Source organism: Odontesthes bonariensis, chromosome 21 (assembly GCF_027942865.1).
Source record: "Odontesthes bonariensis isolate fOdoBon6 chromosome 21, fOdoBon6.hap1, whole genome shotgun sequence".
In the NCBI taxonomy this organism is placed as follows: Eukaryota; Metazoa; Chordata; class Actinopteri; order Atheriniformes; family Atherinopsidae; genus Odontesthes; species Odontesthes bonariensis.
Genome location: NC_134526.1, coordinates 13,271,315 through 13,292,640, shown reverse-complemented (window position 1 = coordinate 13,292,640; position 21,326 = coordinate 13,271,315). Strand labels below are relative to the sequence as shown.

Below are 21,326 nucleotides of genomic sequence, written 5' to 3'. Positions count from 1 at the left end.
CCTTTCCATCCTAATTACAATTTTCTGCCTTTAAGGTTCTGCTGCTGATTGACATTGAGCTGTCCTACATCAACACCAACCATGAGGACTTCATAGGCTTCGCTAAGTGCGTACCCCCACCCCTACCTATTCAGTTTAATTTTCATCTTGTTGCCATGAAACCAGTCTGCGCACAAGGACAGTGATGTCCATTAAAATTGCGTCGCCTCTCGTCTGCATTTTTGGATCCGTAAATTCACAAAAGGAGGACTTGTAATCCTTTTCACTCTAAGCCGTCAATTCGTGCGCAACATAGCTGTCATTTCAGAATCTGGACCACTTTTTTGCAGCCTGGAATCTTAGAGTTTCCTTTGATTACACACTTGTTGCAAATCTGCGGCGCTTCAGTGTGATGTCGCATCGCAATTACTGATCCAGTCTCATCAGAGCACGTGTCTCTGTGGTGGAGGTGGATGCCAAAACGATCAAGGTCATCTCTTCCCCAGCATGAAACAATACCACCCTCCCCAAATAAAAGTCAGCCAAGCATGTGTCATTGCGTGGCAAATGAATGTTCTGATTGACTGCACACAGGAAGGAATGCTTATTGTGCAGATGGAAAGAGCAGTGATTATGTCCTTACCTGAAGCTGCTTTGCTATTGAAACTCATTTGCACTCCGCAAAACCGTTCCTTTTTTTGCGTTATCTTTCAAAGTAGTTAGTTTGCGAGTGGATTCATGTGCTCTCTGGTGTAGCAGTTGCAGTAACCTACAGTTGAGTGGAGCTCTTCTCCTGTGTGGATTTTGTTATGACCAAGTAACAAAGCAAGCCCCTGTGTGAGCATGTGTTAGGGTTTATGCCTTGCCTCTGCATGGCATGTAGAGGTTAGCAAGGGCTCTTTAACGGTTCTCATGACATCACTTTCAGTCTTGACTTCAGAAGGCTGGATGATGGTAGCTCCCCAGGGTACACCAACAACAGGTGGGCATACAGAGGAGACTGACGGGTTTTGTGTATAGTCTGTCTGAGACTGCTTGAACCTTCATATAATCCCTTAAAAGCAATTTTCACCTCCATGTGTTTTTGTAGATTGTAATTGTCACTATGATAACACTACAACTTGCTTTCACACTTAACTAAACCCAGACTGGTGATTTACTTAACAGAATAAAAGTTGAATAAGATACGGAACGTAATTTTGAAAGTGAATGTAATGTTTTGATAAAATGAGATGACGTGAAAGTTTCAGAGTTTGATATTTTTCGGCTGGTTGTGTTTGGTGTTCATACGATGTGTTATCTATCTGTCTTCGTTTACTGACAGTGCTCAGCAGAGAAACACTGCTGCAAACAAGAAGAGGGCCATACCCAACCAGGTATGTCCTATCACCTCACTCTGACGTTTTGCCAATCATAGGTTTAACCTTCCTTTACTGCCACCTGTCATTATTAGCCTATTAATCAACCATGTGAGCGTACCTCAGCCATTAATCAGCCTATCCCTCATCTAATTTTTAATGATACTCCCCAGTGCGTCATTGTAACTCGTGACCATACCCAGTCTTGGCCTTTTCTCCTCCTCGTGTTGAACTGGCTTGTCTTTTGTCCACAATGTTTTAAAGCTGGTATTTCTCCTGTGTTTTATTCAGATGGATATTTAGCCTTGTGCTGAACTGTGTTTTTAGGGTCCTTAAATATACGCTACTCGGATACAACTTTTTCTGCTGATATCAGCCTTGATGATGACAGTTTCAGTAATGGGAGAGTTGCCTTAGTGACTTTAAAGAAGGCCCCCTCCCCTGCTTTTTTGAAAAAGAGCACTTCTTTCTGTGCTGTTTGCATGTGACTCTGGCATGTTTTTCTGAAGCGAACCAACGATTAATTTCAGAATTATGTTGATTGTTATGCCATTAACTCACAAGCATCTTTTTTTCTTTTTTTTTTTTTTAAATTAAAATTCAGAATATGCATGGACATTGCACTGATCAACTGCGCAACAAATATGAAATAACCAAATTGTGATGTACTTGAAGTAGTTCTAAATGCATGTAACTCTCTTGCTCTGTCTCTCTACCCCTCTCTCTGTCTCTCTTCCCTCTACTCATCTGTCTTTCTGGTTGCATCATGGATTTCCTGTTTCCTCCATTCCCTCCAACCTGTCACTTTTTTACCATTTCTTTCTTTTCCCTCTTTTCCTAAACTCATGTCCTGTGCTGTCTTATATCATTCCTCTTTTCTCCTGCAAACCTTCAACCTGTCACCCTTTCCCTCCTTTCTTTCACCCATCTTTCTGTCCCTCATCTTTGCTACCTTATTTTCTCACTTATTTTGGCTTTGATTTTATACTACCCCCCCTCGTTGCTTTAATCCCCCTTCCCTTCCTGTTACTGCAGGGTGAGATTCTGGTAAGTACCCCGCAGATTTAAACCACACCCTGCAAGGGGCAGCAGGGGTAGGCCATACAGAAGAAATGAGGCCATCTTACTCAGGTCAGCCAGCGTGATTACAGTGTTAAAGACAGATTGCTTTGAGGTATCACTTTGAAGGCTCGCTCTTGTAAACACGTGAGTTGATGCGTTCGACATAATGAGTTGTTTTACCCCTCTGCAGCTTGGCGGACTAGCAGAAGTCCAGGAAGAAAAGGTAGAGTCTCCAGACTTACCAAAGTGATATTAAATGTCATTCTAGTATCAGCACACAGTTTCCAATAATTTGGACTGTCTTTATAGTAACACTCAACACATCTGAACTTGTAATTTTTCACTGTAATAAAGCAGTAATTGTCAGTAATTCTACTAACATTTTTTTGAGTGAATATTTTGAAGAGTATATACATTACTTTTTGCCACCTAAGAAATGGTGTCAATTGGCACAATGGACCAGAGAAAGAGAATGAAGAAATCTTCCACCAGTGACCGTGGAGGCGTCAGTTCTCCTGTCATTTGGTTTTTACCTCTGCTGCTGCCTCATGCGTGGTGACTCAGAAGTTTGCCTTGTGAAAATTGGACAAAATGGGGAAAGTGGGAAGTGATTGAATCTGAAACATGGAGTAAAGTATTTTTTTTTTTATTCTTAGAAATTTTCTTTGTATCGACTGTTTGATCAAATTAATGTTCAAGTTATCTCCAACTGAAAATATCAAACCCCCGATTGTAATTTCTGATCAGAGATTAAATTTAAAATGGTGACTAATCATGGTCTTTGGATGTAGTTGAACAATTTAGTCAAAATTCCTCATTAACATTTATTTATTTGCTCTCCTCAAAGACTCATTTAAATTGGCACGTTTAACTCTAATCAAATGAAAGCTTTCTTGCTGTTCATGTCGGATGTGATTTTAATAACCTCAATTAACCAATGAATCCCAAATGTTTGGAATAATTTATTAAATGTTTAGTGACAATTGTGTGCTACTTGCAAAAAGTGTAGATACAAAAACGTCCTCATGTGTGACACCTTCATACCTCATAACCAAACTGGCCTTAAGAATGAGAAAACAATATGTCCAAAAGACTTTGATGCAGGGGATTTGAAATGTTTCCTTGTTTCTGAAAAGTTGTAAGTAATCTCCTCGCCAAGGCAAACTAACAGTTAAGCTCCTATGTTCTTACCTTCTCTCCCATGTTTTTATTGGGACTTCTAAAAAAAAAAATTCATTCGTTATTTGCGATTCTCTTCCCGCAAGAAAAAGAAGTGCGAGGACTAGGTCTAAAAAGGCTTTAAAATGTGCACTTCCTATTTGGCCTTATGAGGCACAAGAGGAAACTTTCTGACAATGAACTCGAATGCCATGGGAGTCTGTGTAAGAAAATGGGGAGCCAGTGGTTACGTGGACTCCTTTAAAATTGCTTGGCTTATGATTCACTCAACTCAGCCTCTTTTAGGCCTGATATAGTTTCTCCCTCTCCACTTCAGATTTTCACATTGCTGTTTAAATTTTTGTCCTACTGTTAACCCAACTAACTTTTTTAACTCTTCTACCTTCTTCTTTTTTAAATCGAGTGTTAACCTGCTTTATACCAGAGTCCAGTTAACCCCATTAACCTGGCTGCCTTTAAGAAGGCGACGCTTAGGCTAGGTTTTACTGACCCTCTGACATTAACATACCGCCGTCTTTACTCCGAGTTGGGGTAAGCATGCCCCCAACCGCATCTGGTAGAGTTGGTTGATTTAATTATTTTCCTTTAGTAATACCGAACTATGTCTACATCCCTTATTAGTATTCTCATTTTGATCTTCCAGTGCTTTGATTGTAATTTAGCCTGATTACACACAGTATATATTCCTATGCATGTGCTACTATCCTTTGATAACTCAATGCTGTTTTGATTTTTAGTCTACTGTGACACTGTCTTGTAAAGCTTTGAATAATACCAGACTCAGACAGACAGTTAAAAAAAAACAATGATAATAACCAACTTAACAATGATTTCTGAGGTAAGTGAGTAAGATTTTATCAGTCAATCGAATCCCCCGAATCAATAATGCAACACTTCATCAAGCACACATTTAAATAGTGTATGAGTCTGATTGTTAAAGCTGTTTTCCTCCATCCTCCTGGTATCCCTTTTCCCCTGCAACCCTTTTCTCTCCCACATACTCTCCTCATTGTGTAGGTAATCAGGAAAGGCTGGCTAACCATACACATCAGCATCATGAAAGGAGGCTCCAAGGAATATTGGTTTGTCCTGACAGCTGAGTCCCTGTCCTGGTACAAAGACGAGGAGGTGAGACAAATTCATTTTTTAATGCAGTGTTTCAGAAGACATAATAGCTGCAATAAGATAACACAGCACCACAGAAATACATAAAGAGGAACACAATGTTTTTGACACTGTTAATATGATTTATCCGAAATGGAGATTTGGTGCTATTACCATCAGAGGCAGGAGGTGTGCTCAACCCAGCCTAACCTAACCAATGTGCAGACTACTGTTCAGCTGTAGCTTGAGGAACAGGTAGTCTGAACACTGGGCAGGCGGGGTGGGGTGGGGTGGGGTGGGGTGAGGAGGATTCTGGGAGGAAGGACCCGGAGGTCATTGCATCTGCAGGTCACTACCCTTGGACTGTAGAAAAGAGGACACATAGTGTAAACATTACCTCAGCGTAACTGTTACATATTAGGGGAAAAAACATGTACATAACACCCGCAGAACCAGAAATGCAAAGCCACAAAATGTTATGTAAAAAAACATGTACTGTACTGAATAAAGAATATAACGTGTATGAAACTTATATTGTTTGAACTAAACTTTTAAACCTTTAAGTGAAAACTGCTAACAATCCCTCGTGGCTGAACAAGGTCCACTACAACATGCTTCTACATCGACAGATAAAGATGCATAAACAAATGATTGAGGAAGCCGAACAGTCAGAATCAAGTGCAAAAACTCATTATATCACGCTAACCGTTTGTCTTCAGTTTATAAGTACAAAAATACTAAAGTGTCATTGCAGTCGCCTTACTTACTGCTCCTTTTCAGGCCTCAGTCGTTTCCATTCTTCCGCCAAAAAACATGCCAATAGATACAACTACAAACCAAAATTAAAGAGGAAATCCACGACGGCAGTCTCCGTTTTCCCAAACACAACCGAAATGATCGCCTTTTGCGAAAAGCAAAGCAAAAGAATGAGAGAGGTAGGATGGTGTAGGCAAACTGACGTGGCAGGCGGGCTGAAATGTTCCAGCCGGGATCTGACTTTGGAATTTGCAGGAAATCGTACTGGGTTACGGGGGCCGAAGGGGAGGGGGTGATAGTGTGTACAAGTGTGCGTGTGTGAAGGTGCTCGTCTACATGCATCCTCCAGAGTGTTGGTCACGTCTTTATAAAGTGTCCTTATGCAAACACCCAAAGTTGGTGCTTTTTGGTGTTTGTTCAGTTTCAGGCACACTTATGTTTGTTTGTCTGTGCACGTGCAGTTAAGGGTTTAGCTCTTTCTGTGTGTGGTGAGGGCGGGAGATTGTGTAGAACTGAGTGATGTAACTGTTGGGCCTGTGCCGCTCTCTCTGTTAGAGCAGACGTAAATGCTTCCAGATGTCTCTTCTCAACAGTGAAAGCTGGCACCCCATCCCCCTAGATCTCTCTCATGCTCCTCCTTTTCTTCCTCTCCTCCTCCTCGCCTTCATCATACATTTCTTCATCTCACCAACCTGGTGGTCCTTCACACAGAGGAAATGCATTCCATCATGTCTGCTCAGTGGTGACTTGTCATTGCTGCTGTCCTCAGTATGTAATGGTTTACACATTAGTCGCCGTCTATCTTTGATCATAGCATCGTGACAACAGCAGTCTTTAAACCTATGCTAATTCTGACGTAGGGTCACATTTTTGGCAACCATCGAATATATCACTCGGATTCTTTTATGTTGATCGTCTTTCATCTGAGACGGCCGAGAATTGAACGGTGTGTTCCTTCAAAAAAAGGAACCATTCACAAGTTAAATACATTAGGTTTTCAGCATTAAAACTTTGCTCTGTGATAATGTAGAATTGTAATGAAAAACTACCCTGATCCGCCCTCTTAGGACAGCATCTGCGCCGTCCTAGTTCCTTACGCACTTATTGTTTCCTCCACCACTGGCACCCTCTATATTTTCATTACCCCCTACCCGAACCAGGGTTTGAATCCCAGTCCTGCTTTTCTTACCTCTTTTATTTCTTCCCCTACCTGAACCAGGGTTTGCATCCCATTCCTGCTTTTCTTACCTCTTTTATGTCTTCCCCTACCCGAACCAGGGTTTGCATCCCCACCCCGCTGTGACTGGTGTGCAGTTGGTGAGAGGCTGGTTGGTTATCGCACTTACTCTAGCACTAGTTTTGCTCTTAGCTGTTTGGTATTAGAAGGAAATGCACTTATGATTTCTTGTGACCTGAAGTTCTTTTGCCTACCGATGTTGAACGCACTTATTGTAAGTCGCTTTGGTTAAAAGCGTCTGCAAAATGACCGTAATGTAATGTAATGTAATGGGTGTTCTTACAAAGAGCACACAGTGTCTCCCTCTGTAAATAGAGTTTGGTGCAAGTTAACATTTTCATGCATTTGAGTCCTTGCGGAGCAAAATTGATCGAACATCCAGATTTTCCTCCACTAAATAAACTATGTTCTTCGGGTAAAGACCATAGTCCACATCGTGACGGTTTCAGAGTAAAGAGTTTGTTACTAACGTCAAGTAGCAGCATTAAACTTCTCAGGGCACAAGCATGTTTACATGTTTACAATATTGTGTCAGTCTGACCAGATGTTTAAAATGCTAATCCTACAGAAGTTGAGCTTCTCAAAGCCGGACTAACGTCCCAAATAATGTGATTAGGGATCAACTAGACTCAAATGGGCACTCTGTACATGCCCTAGTCTTTTTTGCTCGTTTTTGTAAAAAAAACAGTAGCGCGTAAGTGTATATTCATACAGTCAAATTCCCATTTAAATTGCTCTCATTCAAATATATTTCTCTTTCTTTTGGCAGACAGCCAAATGGGTCAGAAACTGTGACTGAAAATCGGACCATTAAGTTTACGTGTCAGCTTGGAGTCACTTAAAGCATTTACTCTAATAATATTTAGATTTTGAAGCCACAGTGTAGCCAGACAAAATCACCAATAAAGTAACATGAGTAACGTGCAGTGAATTCAGCTTTACTCACATGTACAGTGATCTCCCACTAAGAAAGTTAGAAACCTTTACTCCCACCATCCGCAGCACTTCTGTGTTGGACAGACTTCAGTCGGTAACTTCATTCTTGCCAAAGGCGGCGGTCCACTTGAATGTCACAGTCGAGCTGTAACCGTAGCTCGACTCAGCTGTGCATCCAACTGGGCTGAACGATTTACTTGCTGAATACAATGAGCTGATGAAGACATGAATAAAAAGTCTTTGTGCAAACGAGTAGAAGATCTGCATGCCCAAAACCCCGTCCACACTCCGCTTATTTCCAAAAAAAGCAAATGAAGAGCTATGTTGGATCATCCTAATGAGTTTGATTAGAGATGCAGGATTTATGGAGGCTAACACGTCGGACCCATGGATCAGCTACATTTCTGGCACAAGGCCCATTACAAAAGCACTCAACCACCCCATCCCGATTCCAAGTGCTCATTCAAATCCTTCTGTGGATTTACATGGAAACCAAAACATATTTTGAAATAGAATCGTCTTACAGATAATTGTTTGTAGTATTTGTACAGGCATGTTAATTTGAAAAATAATTCATATATGCATTATTAAAATGTTCTCCTTGTTTAACAATGCATTGGTTTATGTGTGGCTTCTTAAATTCATTTCACAGAAGTGCCTGAAAGGTTAAGGTGTAATAAACATTATTGCAGCTGTGTACTATGCCTGAATGTGTTCACATGTAGCTTCTCCCTGTGTATTCCAGTTCTTCAGGGTTTTTATCTGTGTGCCTGCTGTATAAACACAATAGGGTCTTTCTCATTCTAGGAAAAAGAAAAGAAGTATATGCTGCCTTTGGACAACCTGAAGATCAGAGATGTTGAGAAAGGCTTTATGTCCACAAAGCATGTCTTTGCAATCTTCAACACTGAACAGAGGTCAGTGAGGATGATGTTGCTTAGTAGACAGACTTGTTGGCCACTGAAAACGCCCAACCATCGAATTTCTTTTGCCTATCTGTATAGAAACGTGTACAAAGATCTTCGCCAAGTAGAACTGGCCTGTGATTCTCAAGAAGATGTTGACAGCTGGAAAGCATCTTTCCTCAGGGCAGGAGTTTATCCTGAGAAGGACCAGGTATGAATAAAAAACTATCGGTGTCGCAGACCTTATTGTCTTACAAAACAGCTGACGTTCAGGTGAATTACTCATTTCTACAACATTATATCGTGACAGATCCTCTCGTGTGATTGTCTTCTTATTCATTTAAGTGTGCACAGGGATTATTTTTGCCCGCATGGAGATAGTTTTCAATTTCCAATTTAACTTTAAATTTAAATCAGTTAAGTGTGAATGTGGTCTATTAGTGTAACACTGGCAACAAACGCAAACAATATTTTTTTAGTAGTCTCATTTACATTGGAAGCCCATGTAACAGTTTAGGCCACATAACTACAAGAATTGCCCCAAAAAATGGCAGAAGTGATTTTGAAAAAAAAAAAAAGAGGAAAAAATCCAGAAAGCCTTCTCCAAGGGGTGTGAAAGGGATTTTTGTAGTCCATCACAGCTGAGGCCATTTGTGTAAAGGTTACTGCGGGCAGACTGACATATTAAATAGTTAATGGATTAATTCACACTTCTGCTTCTGCTTTCTCTTTCAGGGCCATTATCATAATTGCTGCTACTGCAGATAAACCTTTTGAAGATGTACATGTGTATGATATACAGAACTTTTGCTTATTGTTGGTAAGGTGGAGAATGAAGAGGCTGCGCCTGCAGACACATTCTCCATGGATCCTCAGTTGGAGCGGCAGGTGGAAACCATCCGCAACCTGGTGGATTCATACATTGGCATCATCAACAAATCTATCAGAGACCTTGTTCCCAAGACCATTATGCATCTCATGATCAACAGCGTGAGTCCAGGAGTCCTCAACAGCAGACAGATGTGTTGAAAGGCCGGGAAATGGTCAATCAGATGATAAAAGGCTAGATATAGAATATTGCGGTCCGACTATGCTGGCTCGTTGGCCATAACGGAGTATAGGGGAGATCTGTTGTTTTTACATTGCAGACTATCGCAGGAGGACATCGATTGTTGTCCATTCAGCTTTGGACAAGAAAATTCCACATATGGTTGAGTACCATGGGAAATAATAAGAGCGAGATAGGGAAGTGCCTCTAACACCTTTTCACGGTTGTCTAGTCACAGCTGGAACTGGATGTGGGGTCATCTGTTTCGGCAAGTTACAGAAAATGGTAAACAGACGCGTTATGTCTGACTGATTGTGGGGTCTCAAACGCTGTTAAAAATCCATCATGGAGGTTAGGCACAACATTAATCCTGCTTAAGATACAGTGTCGAGACCAGAGTCTATTACAACATCACTTTGCACTGTATTTTATCCACATTGTTCAGTGCTTGTTCAACCCAGTTAAATTAATCAGCTTACACTTGGTAAGTACTGGGCTAAATACTGAGATTAGCTTTTAAGTTCTACCTGAATAATGTAAATGAGAGCATCCAATTTGGGATTTTCAGTATGTCCCAGCCGGTGCATATTGCATGACACACATATGGACTATTGTACAATCTTAAACAAACACTGTAAACCTCTTTCCATGGATTCGAACATGCTGTTTAGATAAATTGGTATGTTACTATTATCAAGCAAAACTATGAGGATGAAAGTGAAGGCAGTGTGGAGATGCCAAACCTGCAGTTTCTTGAATGGCCACTTGAGGATGTCTCCAAATTTGAGTCTCCTCAAAGACCCCCCTTGTTAAAATGTCAAGTAAAAGCAGAGCTGAAAATCTTTAGACTATGAAAAACGGTTTTAGTCTCTATAGCTACTCTGTCCCTTCATGTCAGCTGTATGGGGGTGAATTTCTCTACATCTCATCTTTCAAATCATAATGAATCTTTAGTTATTCATCATGGGTCTGGTTGTTGTGAGTGAAGCTTGGTTGAACATACATCACTACTGACAGCAGAAACACTACACAGTGATGGTTGAATTGAACTCAAGGCTTTAAACCAGCATTTCCGTTTCCTGTTTGTTTTAATAGCAGCGTTGGTTGCGTATTTCATGTTGACACGAGGTTGGAAAAAAGAAAGACACTTATTGACAGAATTTTTTATGCTCATAGTGACTTCTGTGCCGTCCATTTGTCATGCTTTTTTATTCTAGTGAGCTCACTTGATGTCTCCCATCAATCCAGCAACAACACACTCAGTCATACACACACTCACACCAATTAGTCTTGATTTGTAATTACTAACCTTTTCAATTACAAACTTCAATCCCTCATTTCTCTCAAACAACTGTTTTTGCCACTACTGCATAGTTTCTGAAAATTCTGCGTTTGTGTGAGCTGCTTTAATCTGAACTTCCATACAGGCAAAGGATTTCATCCACTCAGAGCTACTGGCTTATCTTTATTCATCTGGAGACCAGAACAGCCTTATGGAGGAGTCCGCTGACCAGGCCCAGCGCAGGGATGAAATGTTGCGCATGTATCATGCGCTCAAGGAAGCACTGCATATTATTGGCGACATCAGCACCAGCACAATCTCCACCCCAGTGCCCCCACCTGTACATGACACCTGGATGCAAGAAGCCAGGTGAGGGAGACCTAGCGTTTAGTTACCTTGTTTTACGATGCCTGTCCTGGTGATGGCTACAAAATATATTTTGGACACATAGTCAGAAATGCCTGCCCCTCTCTGCTGCAGCTTAGACCAAATCTTATTGATTGTTTATTGTCTTCTCACTTTGATTTTGCATTCTCTGTCTCGCAGTCCAACCCCTCAACGCAGACCGCCTCCTGCCGCATCCCAGCCCCCAAGCCGTCCGCCTGCTGTTAGGGGCCCAACACCAGGACCACCCATGAACCCTTCTCCTCCCTTCGGAGCTCCACTCAACCCCTCTCCGGCATTTGGCGCACCTCCTATCCCCTCCCGCCCAGGCCCACCCATCAATGCCTTTAACATCAGTCAGGATCCCTTCAGTGCACCACCACAGATCCCCTCCCGGCCGACCCGTATCCCACCCGGTGTACCCAGGTATGACTTCCGTTTATGACACAATAAACAATGTCTTGGATGTAAATTATGGCCATTTATTTGCACTGTATTTGTAATGTTTTGTCACTAAATTCTTTTCATCACCTTCCTTTTAAAAGTAGCAGGTATTGTTTATCATCCTCTTTCTCACCAGTTCTACTGCCGTCTTCCCATCTCTTTGGAATCATTTTTGATTTCCTCTTTCTGTTCTGGCCTTCTGTCTTTTCTGTCAGGTGGTTTGGTTTCATACTGTTTCTGTGAGTAAGTTTCACACCTTGTCCTGTATTTTCTCTCCTCATTGCAGCCGAAGACCCCCTGGTGCTCCGTCTCACCGGCCCACCATTATCCGCCCTGCTGAGCCCTCCCTGCTAGACTAGAGCTGTGGTCAAGCCCACCTAAGCGTGTGTGTTTGGGGGTAGATCTGTGTGTCCACACACTGTCGGGCGGGGGCTCGAGGGGAGGGGTTGACTTACAGTGGTGCATAATGTGCAGCATTGATATGTTCATTCAAGCAATGTTTATAAGCTGCTAATACTGTCTATAAATGCACAGGAAGGAAAGAAGGCCCTTAACCACTTACACATTACATTTGACTGCTACGGAATACAAAGTAAAACCCAGATGATCAATGTGATGCATTAACTTCAAACAGTAGAGGATGATGTATCAAATTCAGTTTTGTATGATCATAAGTGGGTTGTTTCTGCAACAGTTACTTTTCTATTTCCTGACATGGCTCCCAGCATAACATTGCATACGTTTAATAACTTATTAACTGGTACAGGCTGGCTCACCTCTCTCCTCCCTCCCTCCTTTTTAAATAGGCCCAGATGCTCTCTGTGTAACATGCACACTTAACCTGTTGTTAATGTTTGACTGGATTTTCATATATCAACTGATTTCATACTGAAAAACAAAAGCTTATTATCACAGTTGTTATTTTTGGTTGTATCAATTATATATATATATATATATATATATATATATATATATATATATATATATATATATATATATATATATATATATATATATATTTCTTGTGTTATTTTATTTGAGTGACTTTGTCCTTTTTAATGATCGCTATAAATGTAGCTTTAAATGAAATACCGACTGGAGCAGAGACGAAGCATAAAAAGACACAGGGCAGGGTTGCATGAGACTGAGAAAGTATTCTCAGCTCCTCTCCTGAGAATTATCCTTCCACAATGAAAAGACGTCAGCAAGATTGAGCATTATAATCCAAGCACTTCTGGCCGTCTAGCCTTACAGGGAGCCACTCGTAACAGGGATCTTGTGGTCTTTTATCAGAACGCTATGCACAAATGGCCTGTAGATGCACAGGAAGGAGGGTTGCGGGAAGCTTTCTCTTCTAATTCTAAATTGTATGACTATTTATCCTTTTAGTCTCAGTTTAATTCAGTTCAATGAGACTTGCAGCCTTTTCGTGAACCTTGTTAATTCCTGGATTAGCTGATTCAAATAGAAGAGTTCACAGTTCAGCTTTCTCTCAGTGTATGAAACTTGGTGGTGCTGGTGGGTGTTTAGATGAAGACAGCTCTGGCTTTTAAAGTATCGATTTGGATCTAAACATAGAGGAGATGCCACATCTCCCTCTGGGCTTTTCAATTACATTTATTAATGTTATTGCTAACATCTCTGCCTCCATTTATTAAAAATATTGTATATAGCTGGCCTATACTGCAGAGTTTATGAAGGCTTATGTCTCATTTTTGGCACAGGGTTCATGGCAAATACATGCTGTTTGTCATCAAAGCCCAAAATGTTAAAAATGCAACTTTAGTCTTCATATTAAAGGAATCACTAACACTGTAATTTCATTGATTTAACTTCAGTGTAAGGAAAAGAGACCGGTCAACTCCACATTCATTATTTATAACCTGGGCATTTGTCATTTATTTTCATGTTTTTGGTCTCAGTTGTATCAGCCCTGTTCAACTTTATTTTTCTTCTGCCACAGGGGTTGGCTGTCAGAATCTGTTGGGAGTGTGCTTGGGTCTTAACAAATCCAGTTGTGATTATTTGCAGATAAATATCTTATGATTGCTCTTTGAGCTTTTTTCTGTCCATCTTTTTTTTTACAATTTAAACATGTTTCCTTGGAACATCTTAAAGCATTTCAGTTGAAAATGGGTGACGGTGGGAGTGATGTTGGATGTTTCCTGTCTTTATTTTGATCAGTTGTGGTGGTGGGAGTAGTGGTAGATAAATGCACATCCTGTCTTGAGATTCTGCTTAGACTTTTATCTAGATAGGAGACATAAACTAAACAACCAACAGGACAAAAAAAAAACTATAAATAATTCCTAAATGTCCTAAACTTGAGACATGAAGTCTTGAGACAGAATGTGCTTTTTCTTCTTTTCTCCAGCTCTTGCTTCCAATGACAGAGCTAAATAGACTAAGAACAGTCTTGAATCTTTACATTGATGGCCTTTCACATTGGAAATTGCACACACGAATAGGTGTACTGAATTTAGTAGTTCATCTGGTAAAACCTATTTTTCCAGAGTCTGCTGAAGCTCCAGTGAGCCTGTCACCTCAGGTTGCCCTTGAGAAGCCTAGACTGTTAATGCTGCTGTTGCACATTAAGCTTTGGGCATCCTGCATGTCTCCCTATGTACTCACACTTGGTCCTCTTTCCTTCCTCTCTCTGAATTGGGAAGAAGGGGTTGGAAACCAATCTGCAAAAGTCTTTTTGTTTTGCAAACCCTTGTAAAGTGCCTCTGTAGAAATTAATTGATTTGAATAAACATCATGAACTGATTTAGAAAGAAAATAAAGAGGTGTTATGTACAATAAAGGGACTGTCTCTGGTGGTTGGTGTTTCTTTGTGTTCTGTGTGATGCACTCTTACATTTCTCTCATAGCGTAGAGCATCTAGTTTTCCTCTCGTCGTCTCTGCATTCAAACCCTCTTGTTCCTATTGCCACACATCAGTAGCAGGGTGCCTGCCTCGGGGAAGCATGGCTCGTAGATCAGTGATCTTTTAACATATGCATCTTAACCAAATGAGTGGGCAGCAAATATTCCATCTCACATTAATAATGGCCTTTTACTGTTATTTCTGTTGCATATAGCTGAAACCACAATTCAGTTTTTTTTCTCTTTAGCAGGAAGCACTGACTCAGTAGATTTTAATGTGACAATAAAAGGCGACAATTCTTGGTAGGAAGTGAAAATGAACAATCTTATTTTAATGAGTGTTATGTAGGTTTTTACCCTGATTGCTTAAAATGCCCCTTTTTTGAAGTCTTGGTTTATCACACAAAACACACATTAAGAGTAACCAACGCCCCCTCCGCTCCAAACTTTTGAAATGCAGCTTTACAAGTTTCCTGTTGGTGTGTCTACGCTCCAGTTGACATTTGCATTAACAGAGATTAGCCTCGGTGTTCTGCTAACCGGATCCTGTGATATTACCTGACAAAAGCAATTCTTGACTACATGTCACAAGGTCAAAATATTAATGTTGCTGATTGTCCCTGAACAGGCGCCCGGCTCCCCGTAGAAACAACTGGTGACCTCGACCAGCAGAGAGTGGACATGGCTTCTATCGATGCCAACAATGGAAAGAGAAGACCTGCACATTCAGTTTCTTCACCATCCAAAAGAAAAGCTACAATGCCACTACAATGTTAGAGGCCTACATTTGAAATGTGAAAGCGCCAGTGCAATTCCAGGAATCCCAACATTCAAAGAGTATTTCACTCTAGTGTGAGTGTTGATTTCAATAGTTCTGAGGACTAACAAATGTTGTTGAAAGTCTTTCAAATGGTGGACTGTTATCACTGAAACTTAACTTATGGCAAGAAAAACTAAATAATAAATGAAAGGCTCTTGTGGCCAAATTGTGAGAAACGACAGGGTTAGTAGGTTTTAGCCAGGGCATCATGTACTGTATGATTATGAATAGTGACTACAATGCATTTTAAATAACAAGTAAATGAATGTTTTACATAAAACTTTCTTTATCGTCCACATGAAAAAATTGTTTTCCGTCCATTTTAACAGAGATTGAAAGCTCATCAGGGAAATTACTTCTATGATTGTGTAAATACATAATATCAGAGTTAACTGAATAATTAGTTTTTTTTTTTTAGCTTGAGCTTATTAAAATCTTGTTTTTTCTTCATCTTACATACACTTACGGCAGGTGAGGGTCTGATAATATTTTGGTTTGGTTTGGCTGCTGGTTTTCATTACAAAAACAGCCAAGACTGTTGTTGTAGTGTTGGGAATTTCATTAAAAAAATATTCAAGTGAGAACAGCTGTGGCTTTGTAGTTTCCCTGATGACGATGCTGAAAAAAATGACTGTTTAAATGACTTTATGTGCCTTTGTACAGTCGGCCTGTATAACTGCATACACACATTACAGAGTGATTTTAGGTGTTGCTGTGAAGACAGAAAAAGTGTCATTAAACCGCTGTTGAGTTGTACTAGGTGCAGACCTGCCTGGTGCCATCAAAGAGGCGTCGCAGGGTGTAAATTTGAACAACGCCAACAGTGAGAATAACAAAAAGGTTTAGGCAGGACCAGAAGGACACCCGCCACAGGTTGTCCTCCAGGAGGTAGCGGTCCCTTGCCTCAAAGGCCCGCAGCGCTGTCAGGACCTGGCGGCTCCTTTCCAGGTACTGATACACTGAGTCCATTTTTGCCTGGAAGAGGAAGACCAGAGCAACAGACAGACGGTGATGAAAGACATTGCTGGCATAAAGAAGACGTGACGTTAGAGAAGTGTTGGTGTGAAGGGAACAGTATGTTCCATCTCACCCTGATGTCTTCCAGTTGGTACTCCACCATGCTCTCTGTCACGGTAACGTCAGCCCACTCATCTCTGCCTCCACCTGTGTTGCTCTGACTATTAATGGCAACCACAAAAAACACCATCTTCTCCGACAGCTTACTGAAGCTGTTGTCAAAACACAACCGGTAGTCTCCATCCTCTGTGGGATCCACCCTGTAGGAAGAGACAATGCAACTGTTGAAACTAATTCAAACAAAATAGCAAATGAATGATTTGATGATTTCCAGGTGATCTTAAAGTGAGTAGGAATTGTTACGTTCTCCTTCATTTAATCTCTTGTAACACATTTATCATGATCTAAATACAGCCCATCCTCATCTAATCTATTTATTCATAGGTATAAGCAAACTATAAATGTGTCAGTGGGGTGGGGGGGGCGTACATGTGGATGCCATCAGACTTCCTGAAGTCAGAGATCAATCTGTATCCGCTGGGTGAAATGAGGGCAAAGCCAACATCCAGACCTGACCCTGCTATCACCTGTAAAAGAAACCGTGACTGAGGTCAGATCATTTCACACACATTTCCTCACATATACAACGTTATCATCACCTTTTCATTCCAGAGCACCTGTCTAAAATTCAAATTAAACCTGATAGCAACCCAAGCAACAGCCTAGCTCACATAATATCCCACTGAGAGATCACCCACAGAGCCACAGTCTGGTGCTGTGGCCATTTTTCAGTTGCACTGTTCCACCTAAAGAAGAAGCTGCCTTCAAAGCACCCAGTCTTTGCTTTGCAGGTGAGGTTGTCCCAGTGATTTTGTTAGACTTCTCTGACGCGATGCTCACAAAGCAAAGACCATGTCAAAGGAGGCAGGAGGAACTTTACACCAACACAGAGGGTGCAGTGACGGTGCGATGGCAGGAGGTGAAATAATGCAAATGTCATGACCATAAAGTGTCCGCAGTAAAATACATAACCGAGGACGCGTGTGCTTTGAATTTCCATATCATGTAAAAATCTACAAACACAAGGGTTTGTTTTCTATGTTATACCTTCCTTTTTAAAACGTTATAGTTGCTATATATTTGGGTGTACTTTTTTTTTTTTACCTTATACAGGTGCAAACTAGGTACTTCTTTTTTCTTTATTTTCTTTTCCCTTCATGCTTCTTTGCTCTGTCTTAACAGCATTAAACAGGTTTCTTCAGACGGTATCAGCAGTTTTCTTATCTCACTACCAGAAAGACCAGAGTTCAACCTGCTCACTTGTTCAATTGGACATTATTCACAAGCTACTCCGATCATCATACCAAAGAAGGTCCAAGTACACTTAAAGAGAGAGATGAACACACGTTTGTATTTACCTGGAATTCAACTTCCATGCTGTCGTTCTTTGTGGTTGTTTGGTAGAAGCACTCCGTGCTGCCAGCCGGTAATAGAAACGTAAACTCTTGATTTGGGCCCGAACCAGAAGTCAAACCTACGGTCAGAGTTAGACATGCCATCCAACAGAGCCGTGCGGACGCAGACACTGTGCTGTGGTGGCAGGACATTGTCAATTAAGTCTGTCCCACTTCCACAAACTCTGAGCGACTTTCGTCTTTGTGATGCATGCACAATGCGCCGAGCTGTCTGAATGTGTGGAATTGCTTCCTGTCATACTCCAGCGGTGGAAGTGGGAGCCTGACAGAAGTAGTTTCCTCAGTCGGAGCTGAGCGAGTGGAGCCGCAAACTTTGGATCAATAGCGCTCTGCGGTCTGGACTTCACACTCACAGGCGACTAATGAGATCTGTCAAACAGCAACCAGGCTTTACACCATGAGTAGAGCACCTGCAGTGTAATTGGGATGATAATCAGACGAGACATATTTTACCATTTACTCTCTCTTTTCTGTAAATAGAGGCATATACTTGCATTGTTCTTTTTTTAGTTTGTTTTTGGTATTTTTTCAAAAAGAAAGAAAGAAGCTGTACTAACTCGTGCTTAACCTTTAGGTGGCGCACAGCCACAGCTGTGATGGATGGAAGAGCTTGACAATGGTTTATGAACCGAGGGCCCCAAACATGTCAATAAATACAGAAATAATCCATAATTTAGGAGGGCAAAATGCAGTTAATGTGAAACGTCATGAAGTCAGAATGAGTGTAAATGATTAAACTGGATGTGCTTCATTTTTCATTATTTTGCCACCAAGTGTTGCATAACTCAGTGATAGGCTATTTGCACGTTCTTTACCAGCATGGGGAGGGAATTGATTTGTTTTATGTTTATTAGGGTAGTCACTATATATGATTTTAACTACGTGAACTTGTCCAAAAGCATTCACAATAACAATAATGTTGCTGAATCACACTCACAATAAGAGGGAAGGTGCTTTAAAAACGATCTCCATTCACTGAGAATTTGGTATGAGATCAAATAAAAATATCACCATATAAGTGTTATCAATAGAAAATCAATATTTCAATATTTTATGCTAATGACTATCATCAGTACCAGTATACTGCAACACCCCTAATGTTTGCTGAAAACAGGAGAGTAGCATAAAGGGGAAAACACTGAAACATGAAAGCACCTGGTGGGGCGAACAGGTCAGAATCAGTCATTCACACTGGATACCATTACTGTGAATGGAACAACCACTTCAGTAAAAACAGCTTCATATTACCATGACATTGGGTACTGCTCTAAGTTCAATACGTCAGACTGAAATTACCTTTTATATTAGTGAATTACATCTAGTAATTGTAGTGTAGTGTAGTTGTAGTGTGACATTATTAATGCTTGGCATAACTGGAAAATGATCATAAACCGATGATAGATTAATCTATAACTAATAATGCAAACTTTGAGTGACATTTCTTAAGACTGAGTTACAGGAATTTATGACATAAATTAGGTCTCTGGAGTTACAACAGATTATTTTACACCACAGCTAAGAGTTATTTTACTATCTTTGGGTCATATTAGAGGTACACAGTAGACAGATACAGATTAGACACTTAAGTAGTTAGTAAAACATTGATAGATAAAACATGCTTGAGAATTTATTGCCAAACATATCATTTTTATTCAGACGATGATGTACCATTTTATTTTGGTGACACTTCTAACTTTGAGCAGAGCAGCCTTTCTCAGTGCACCTGCTTAGGTTTCTTTTAAGCTTTTCATATTGCATCATCATTGTCAAGTTTTTCATTTGGTTCATCTGATGATATTGTTGACAATACAACGTATTCTAACAGTGCCTGGGAATAGATGTGATTTACAAATGAAATTACATTTGAAAAAGACATTTTGTGGCAATTTAATCATGAAAGAAAAAAAGCAGTCACACGAAAAAAAAAGTGCCCAAATGTCCCTACAGGCTCTGTTGGTAATGTTTGCAGTCGTTGGTGTCAGTGTGTGAAAGCAACGTTATGGTTTGAGGTTGCATTGCTGTTTCAGAGACTGAGCAGCTTTATCCAACAAAACACTGTACATCATCTCAAGAAGTGGCAAGACAAAAAGTTATGTCTGCTGAGGGTGTCAATACTAGTCTCTGAGGCCAAGGTGTTCAGTTATTTATTTGTTGAGCAACAATTCACAACAAAAAAGCCCTGTCAAGGCACTTTACATAGAAATACCCAACAATTCCCTTTATATGAATATTAGAATTATGGAAAGTCAGAGTTATCTACAGAAAGGTGCAGGAAGAGAAAATGTGCAAACTACAGGGGAGAGAAACTAGTGACTGGCAATATGGGTGCAAAAATGCAAAGTGATAGAGGGGACAGTAGAGGAGAGGTAGACCTACTCAGTGCATCACGGGAGAATTCCCAACAGCCTGAACCTGTAGCAGCAAAAGTTAGTCATGGTTTAGAGAGCATCCCAAACTCAAAATGCAATGTGATCTCATGGTAGATAGGGATCTACATTGGTTCACAGCACAACTTGTAGCAATTTCACAATGTGGCCTTAAAAATCATTTGTGATAAAGCTCCTATTGCACTTCTGATAATGTTTCTACACCTGTCACAATGTGGAGACTCAAAACCTAATGACATCAACAGTTGACCAGGGCAGACCTAACAAGACATTGCAAGATTAAAGCCCATCCTGCTCTATATTTTTAACATCCTCTCATTTTTCTACTTCTGCTCTAATTTGCTGTTACTTGCTTTCTTATTTCACTCCAACCTGCAAATGGCTAGAGCTAGTAGTTAAAAATAGATGGCCTGGTTTATTATATAATATAATATGTATAATAAATGTAAATACTTAGTGTTAGAAAACTACACCTTTACCACAGTTAGATGCGCAGTTAAGTTGAGCTACAGTTACGGCTCCACTCCTCGTGCCCCCTTTTATACGTTCACAGGAATGGAATCGAGTTATTAATCTAAGTATGTCTGACACTCATACACGACTGTATGAGAAAAAGTTCAACATATTCTGCTGTTCTAATTTTCTCTGTGGGAGATCATAGTACGTGTAAGTATAGCTGAATTCCCCGCACAGACGTATTTATGTTTCTTCAATAGTAACTTTGGTTACTTGGCTACTACTATTGTAACCACTAGGATTTCGTAGAGCAGAGTGAGTTGGCACAAAGTCTTAATGGTCTGATTTTAAGCGACAATTTCTGACAAAAGAAACAGAACAATACGTGAAAGAGGGCAGCTCTGTTGGGAAATCGGCTGTATTGATATACACAAAAGCTGAACAGTTTTTACAGAAGAAGATTGAACTTTTGAGCTAATGCTGAGTCCCAAGGTTCATTGGAGTCTAGTTGAACAGTTACATGCTAAGTGATTCAATCCCTTACTGCATCATATGGGTGTCTCTGAGAAGCTCAATTTCGTACGATTTTGGTCGGGCTAACATGTTTACATGTAATTTAAAAGTCCTAT

At 40.5% G+C, this 21,326-nt stretch overlaps 2 protein-coding genes across 9 annotated transcripts in view; one reads left to right on the top strand and one right to left on the bottom strand.

The window, feature by feature from the left end:
- Nucleotides 1–15,946, top strand: part of dnm2a (dynamin 2a) — a 31,251-nt gene extending 15,305 nt beyond the window's left edge. For 2 of the 8 annotated variants that reach the window (XM_075454053.1, XM_075454051.1), the window contains exons 12-21: nucleotides 36–106; nucleotides 1,304–1,355; nucleotides 2,373–2,384; nucleotides 4,596–4,706; nucleotides 8,419–8,528; nucleotides 8,616–8,727; nucleotides 9,342–9,506; nucleotides 10,992–11,215; nucleotides 11,393–11,656; nucleotides 11,961–14,496. In XM_075454053.1, coding sequence (XP_075310168.1) covers nucleotides 36–106; nucleotides 1,304–1,355; nucleotides 2,373–2,384; nucleotides 4,596–4,706; nucleotides 8,419–8,528; nucleotides 8,616–8,727; nucleotides 9,342–9,506; nucleotides 10,992–11,215; nucleotides 11,393–11,656; nucleotides 11,961–12,033 — 1,194 coding nt within the window. In that variant the 3' untranslated portion in view covers nucleotides 12,034–14,496. Of the gene's footprint in view, nucleotides 1–35; nucleotides 107–907; nucleotides 962–1,303; nucleotides 1,356–2,372; nucleotides 2,385–4,595; nucleotides 4,707–8,418; nucleotides 8,529–8,615; nucleotides 8,728–9,341; nucleotides 9,507–10,991; nucleotides 11,216–11,392; nucleotides 11,657–11,960; nucleotides 14,497–15,170 lie in introns of those variants that run through there. The other 6 variants (XM_075454054.1, XM_075454052.1, XM_075454048.1 and 3 more) reach the window with 5 other exon arrangements.
- On the bottom strand, nucleotides 14,846–18,152 carry LOC142371397 (transmembrane emp24 domain-containing protein 1-like). Its single transcript, XM_075454055.1, has 4 exons — nucleotides 17,798–18,152; nucleotides 16,869–16,966; nucleotides 16,453–16,639; nucleotides 14,846–16,337 (listed from the first exon to the last, which is right to left on the bottom strand). Exons 1-4 carry the CDS (start codon nucleotides 17,984–17,986, stop codon nucleotides 16,119–16,121), a joined length of 693 nt encoding a protein of 230 aa, XP_075310170.1. The 5' UTR covers nucleotides 17,987–18,152; the 3' UTR covers nucleotides 14,846–16,118.
- Nucleotides 18,153–21,326: the final 3,174 nt, after the last annotated feature.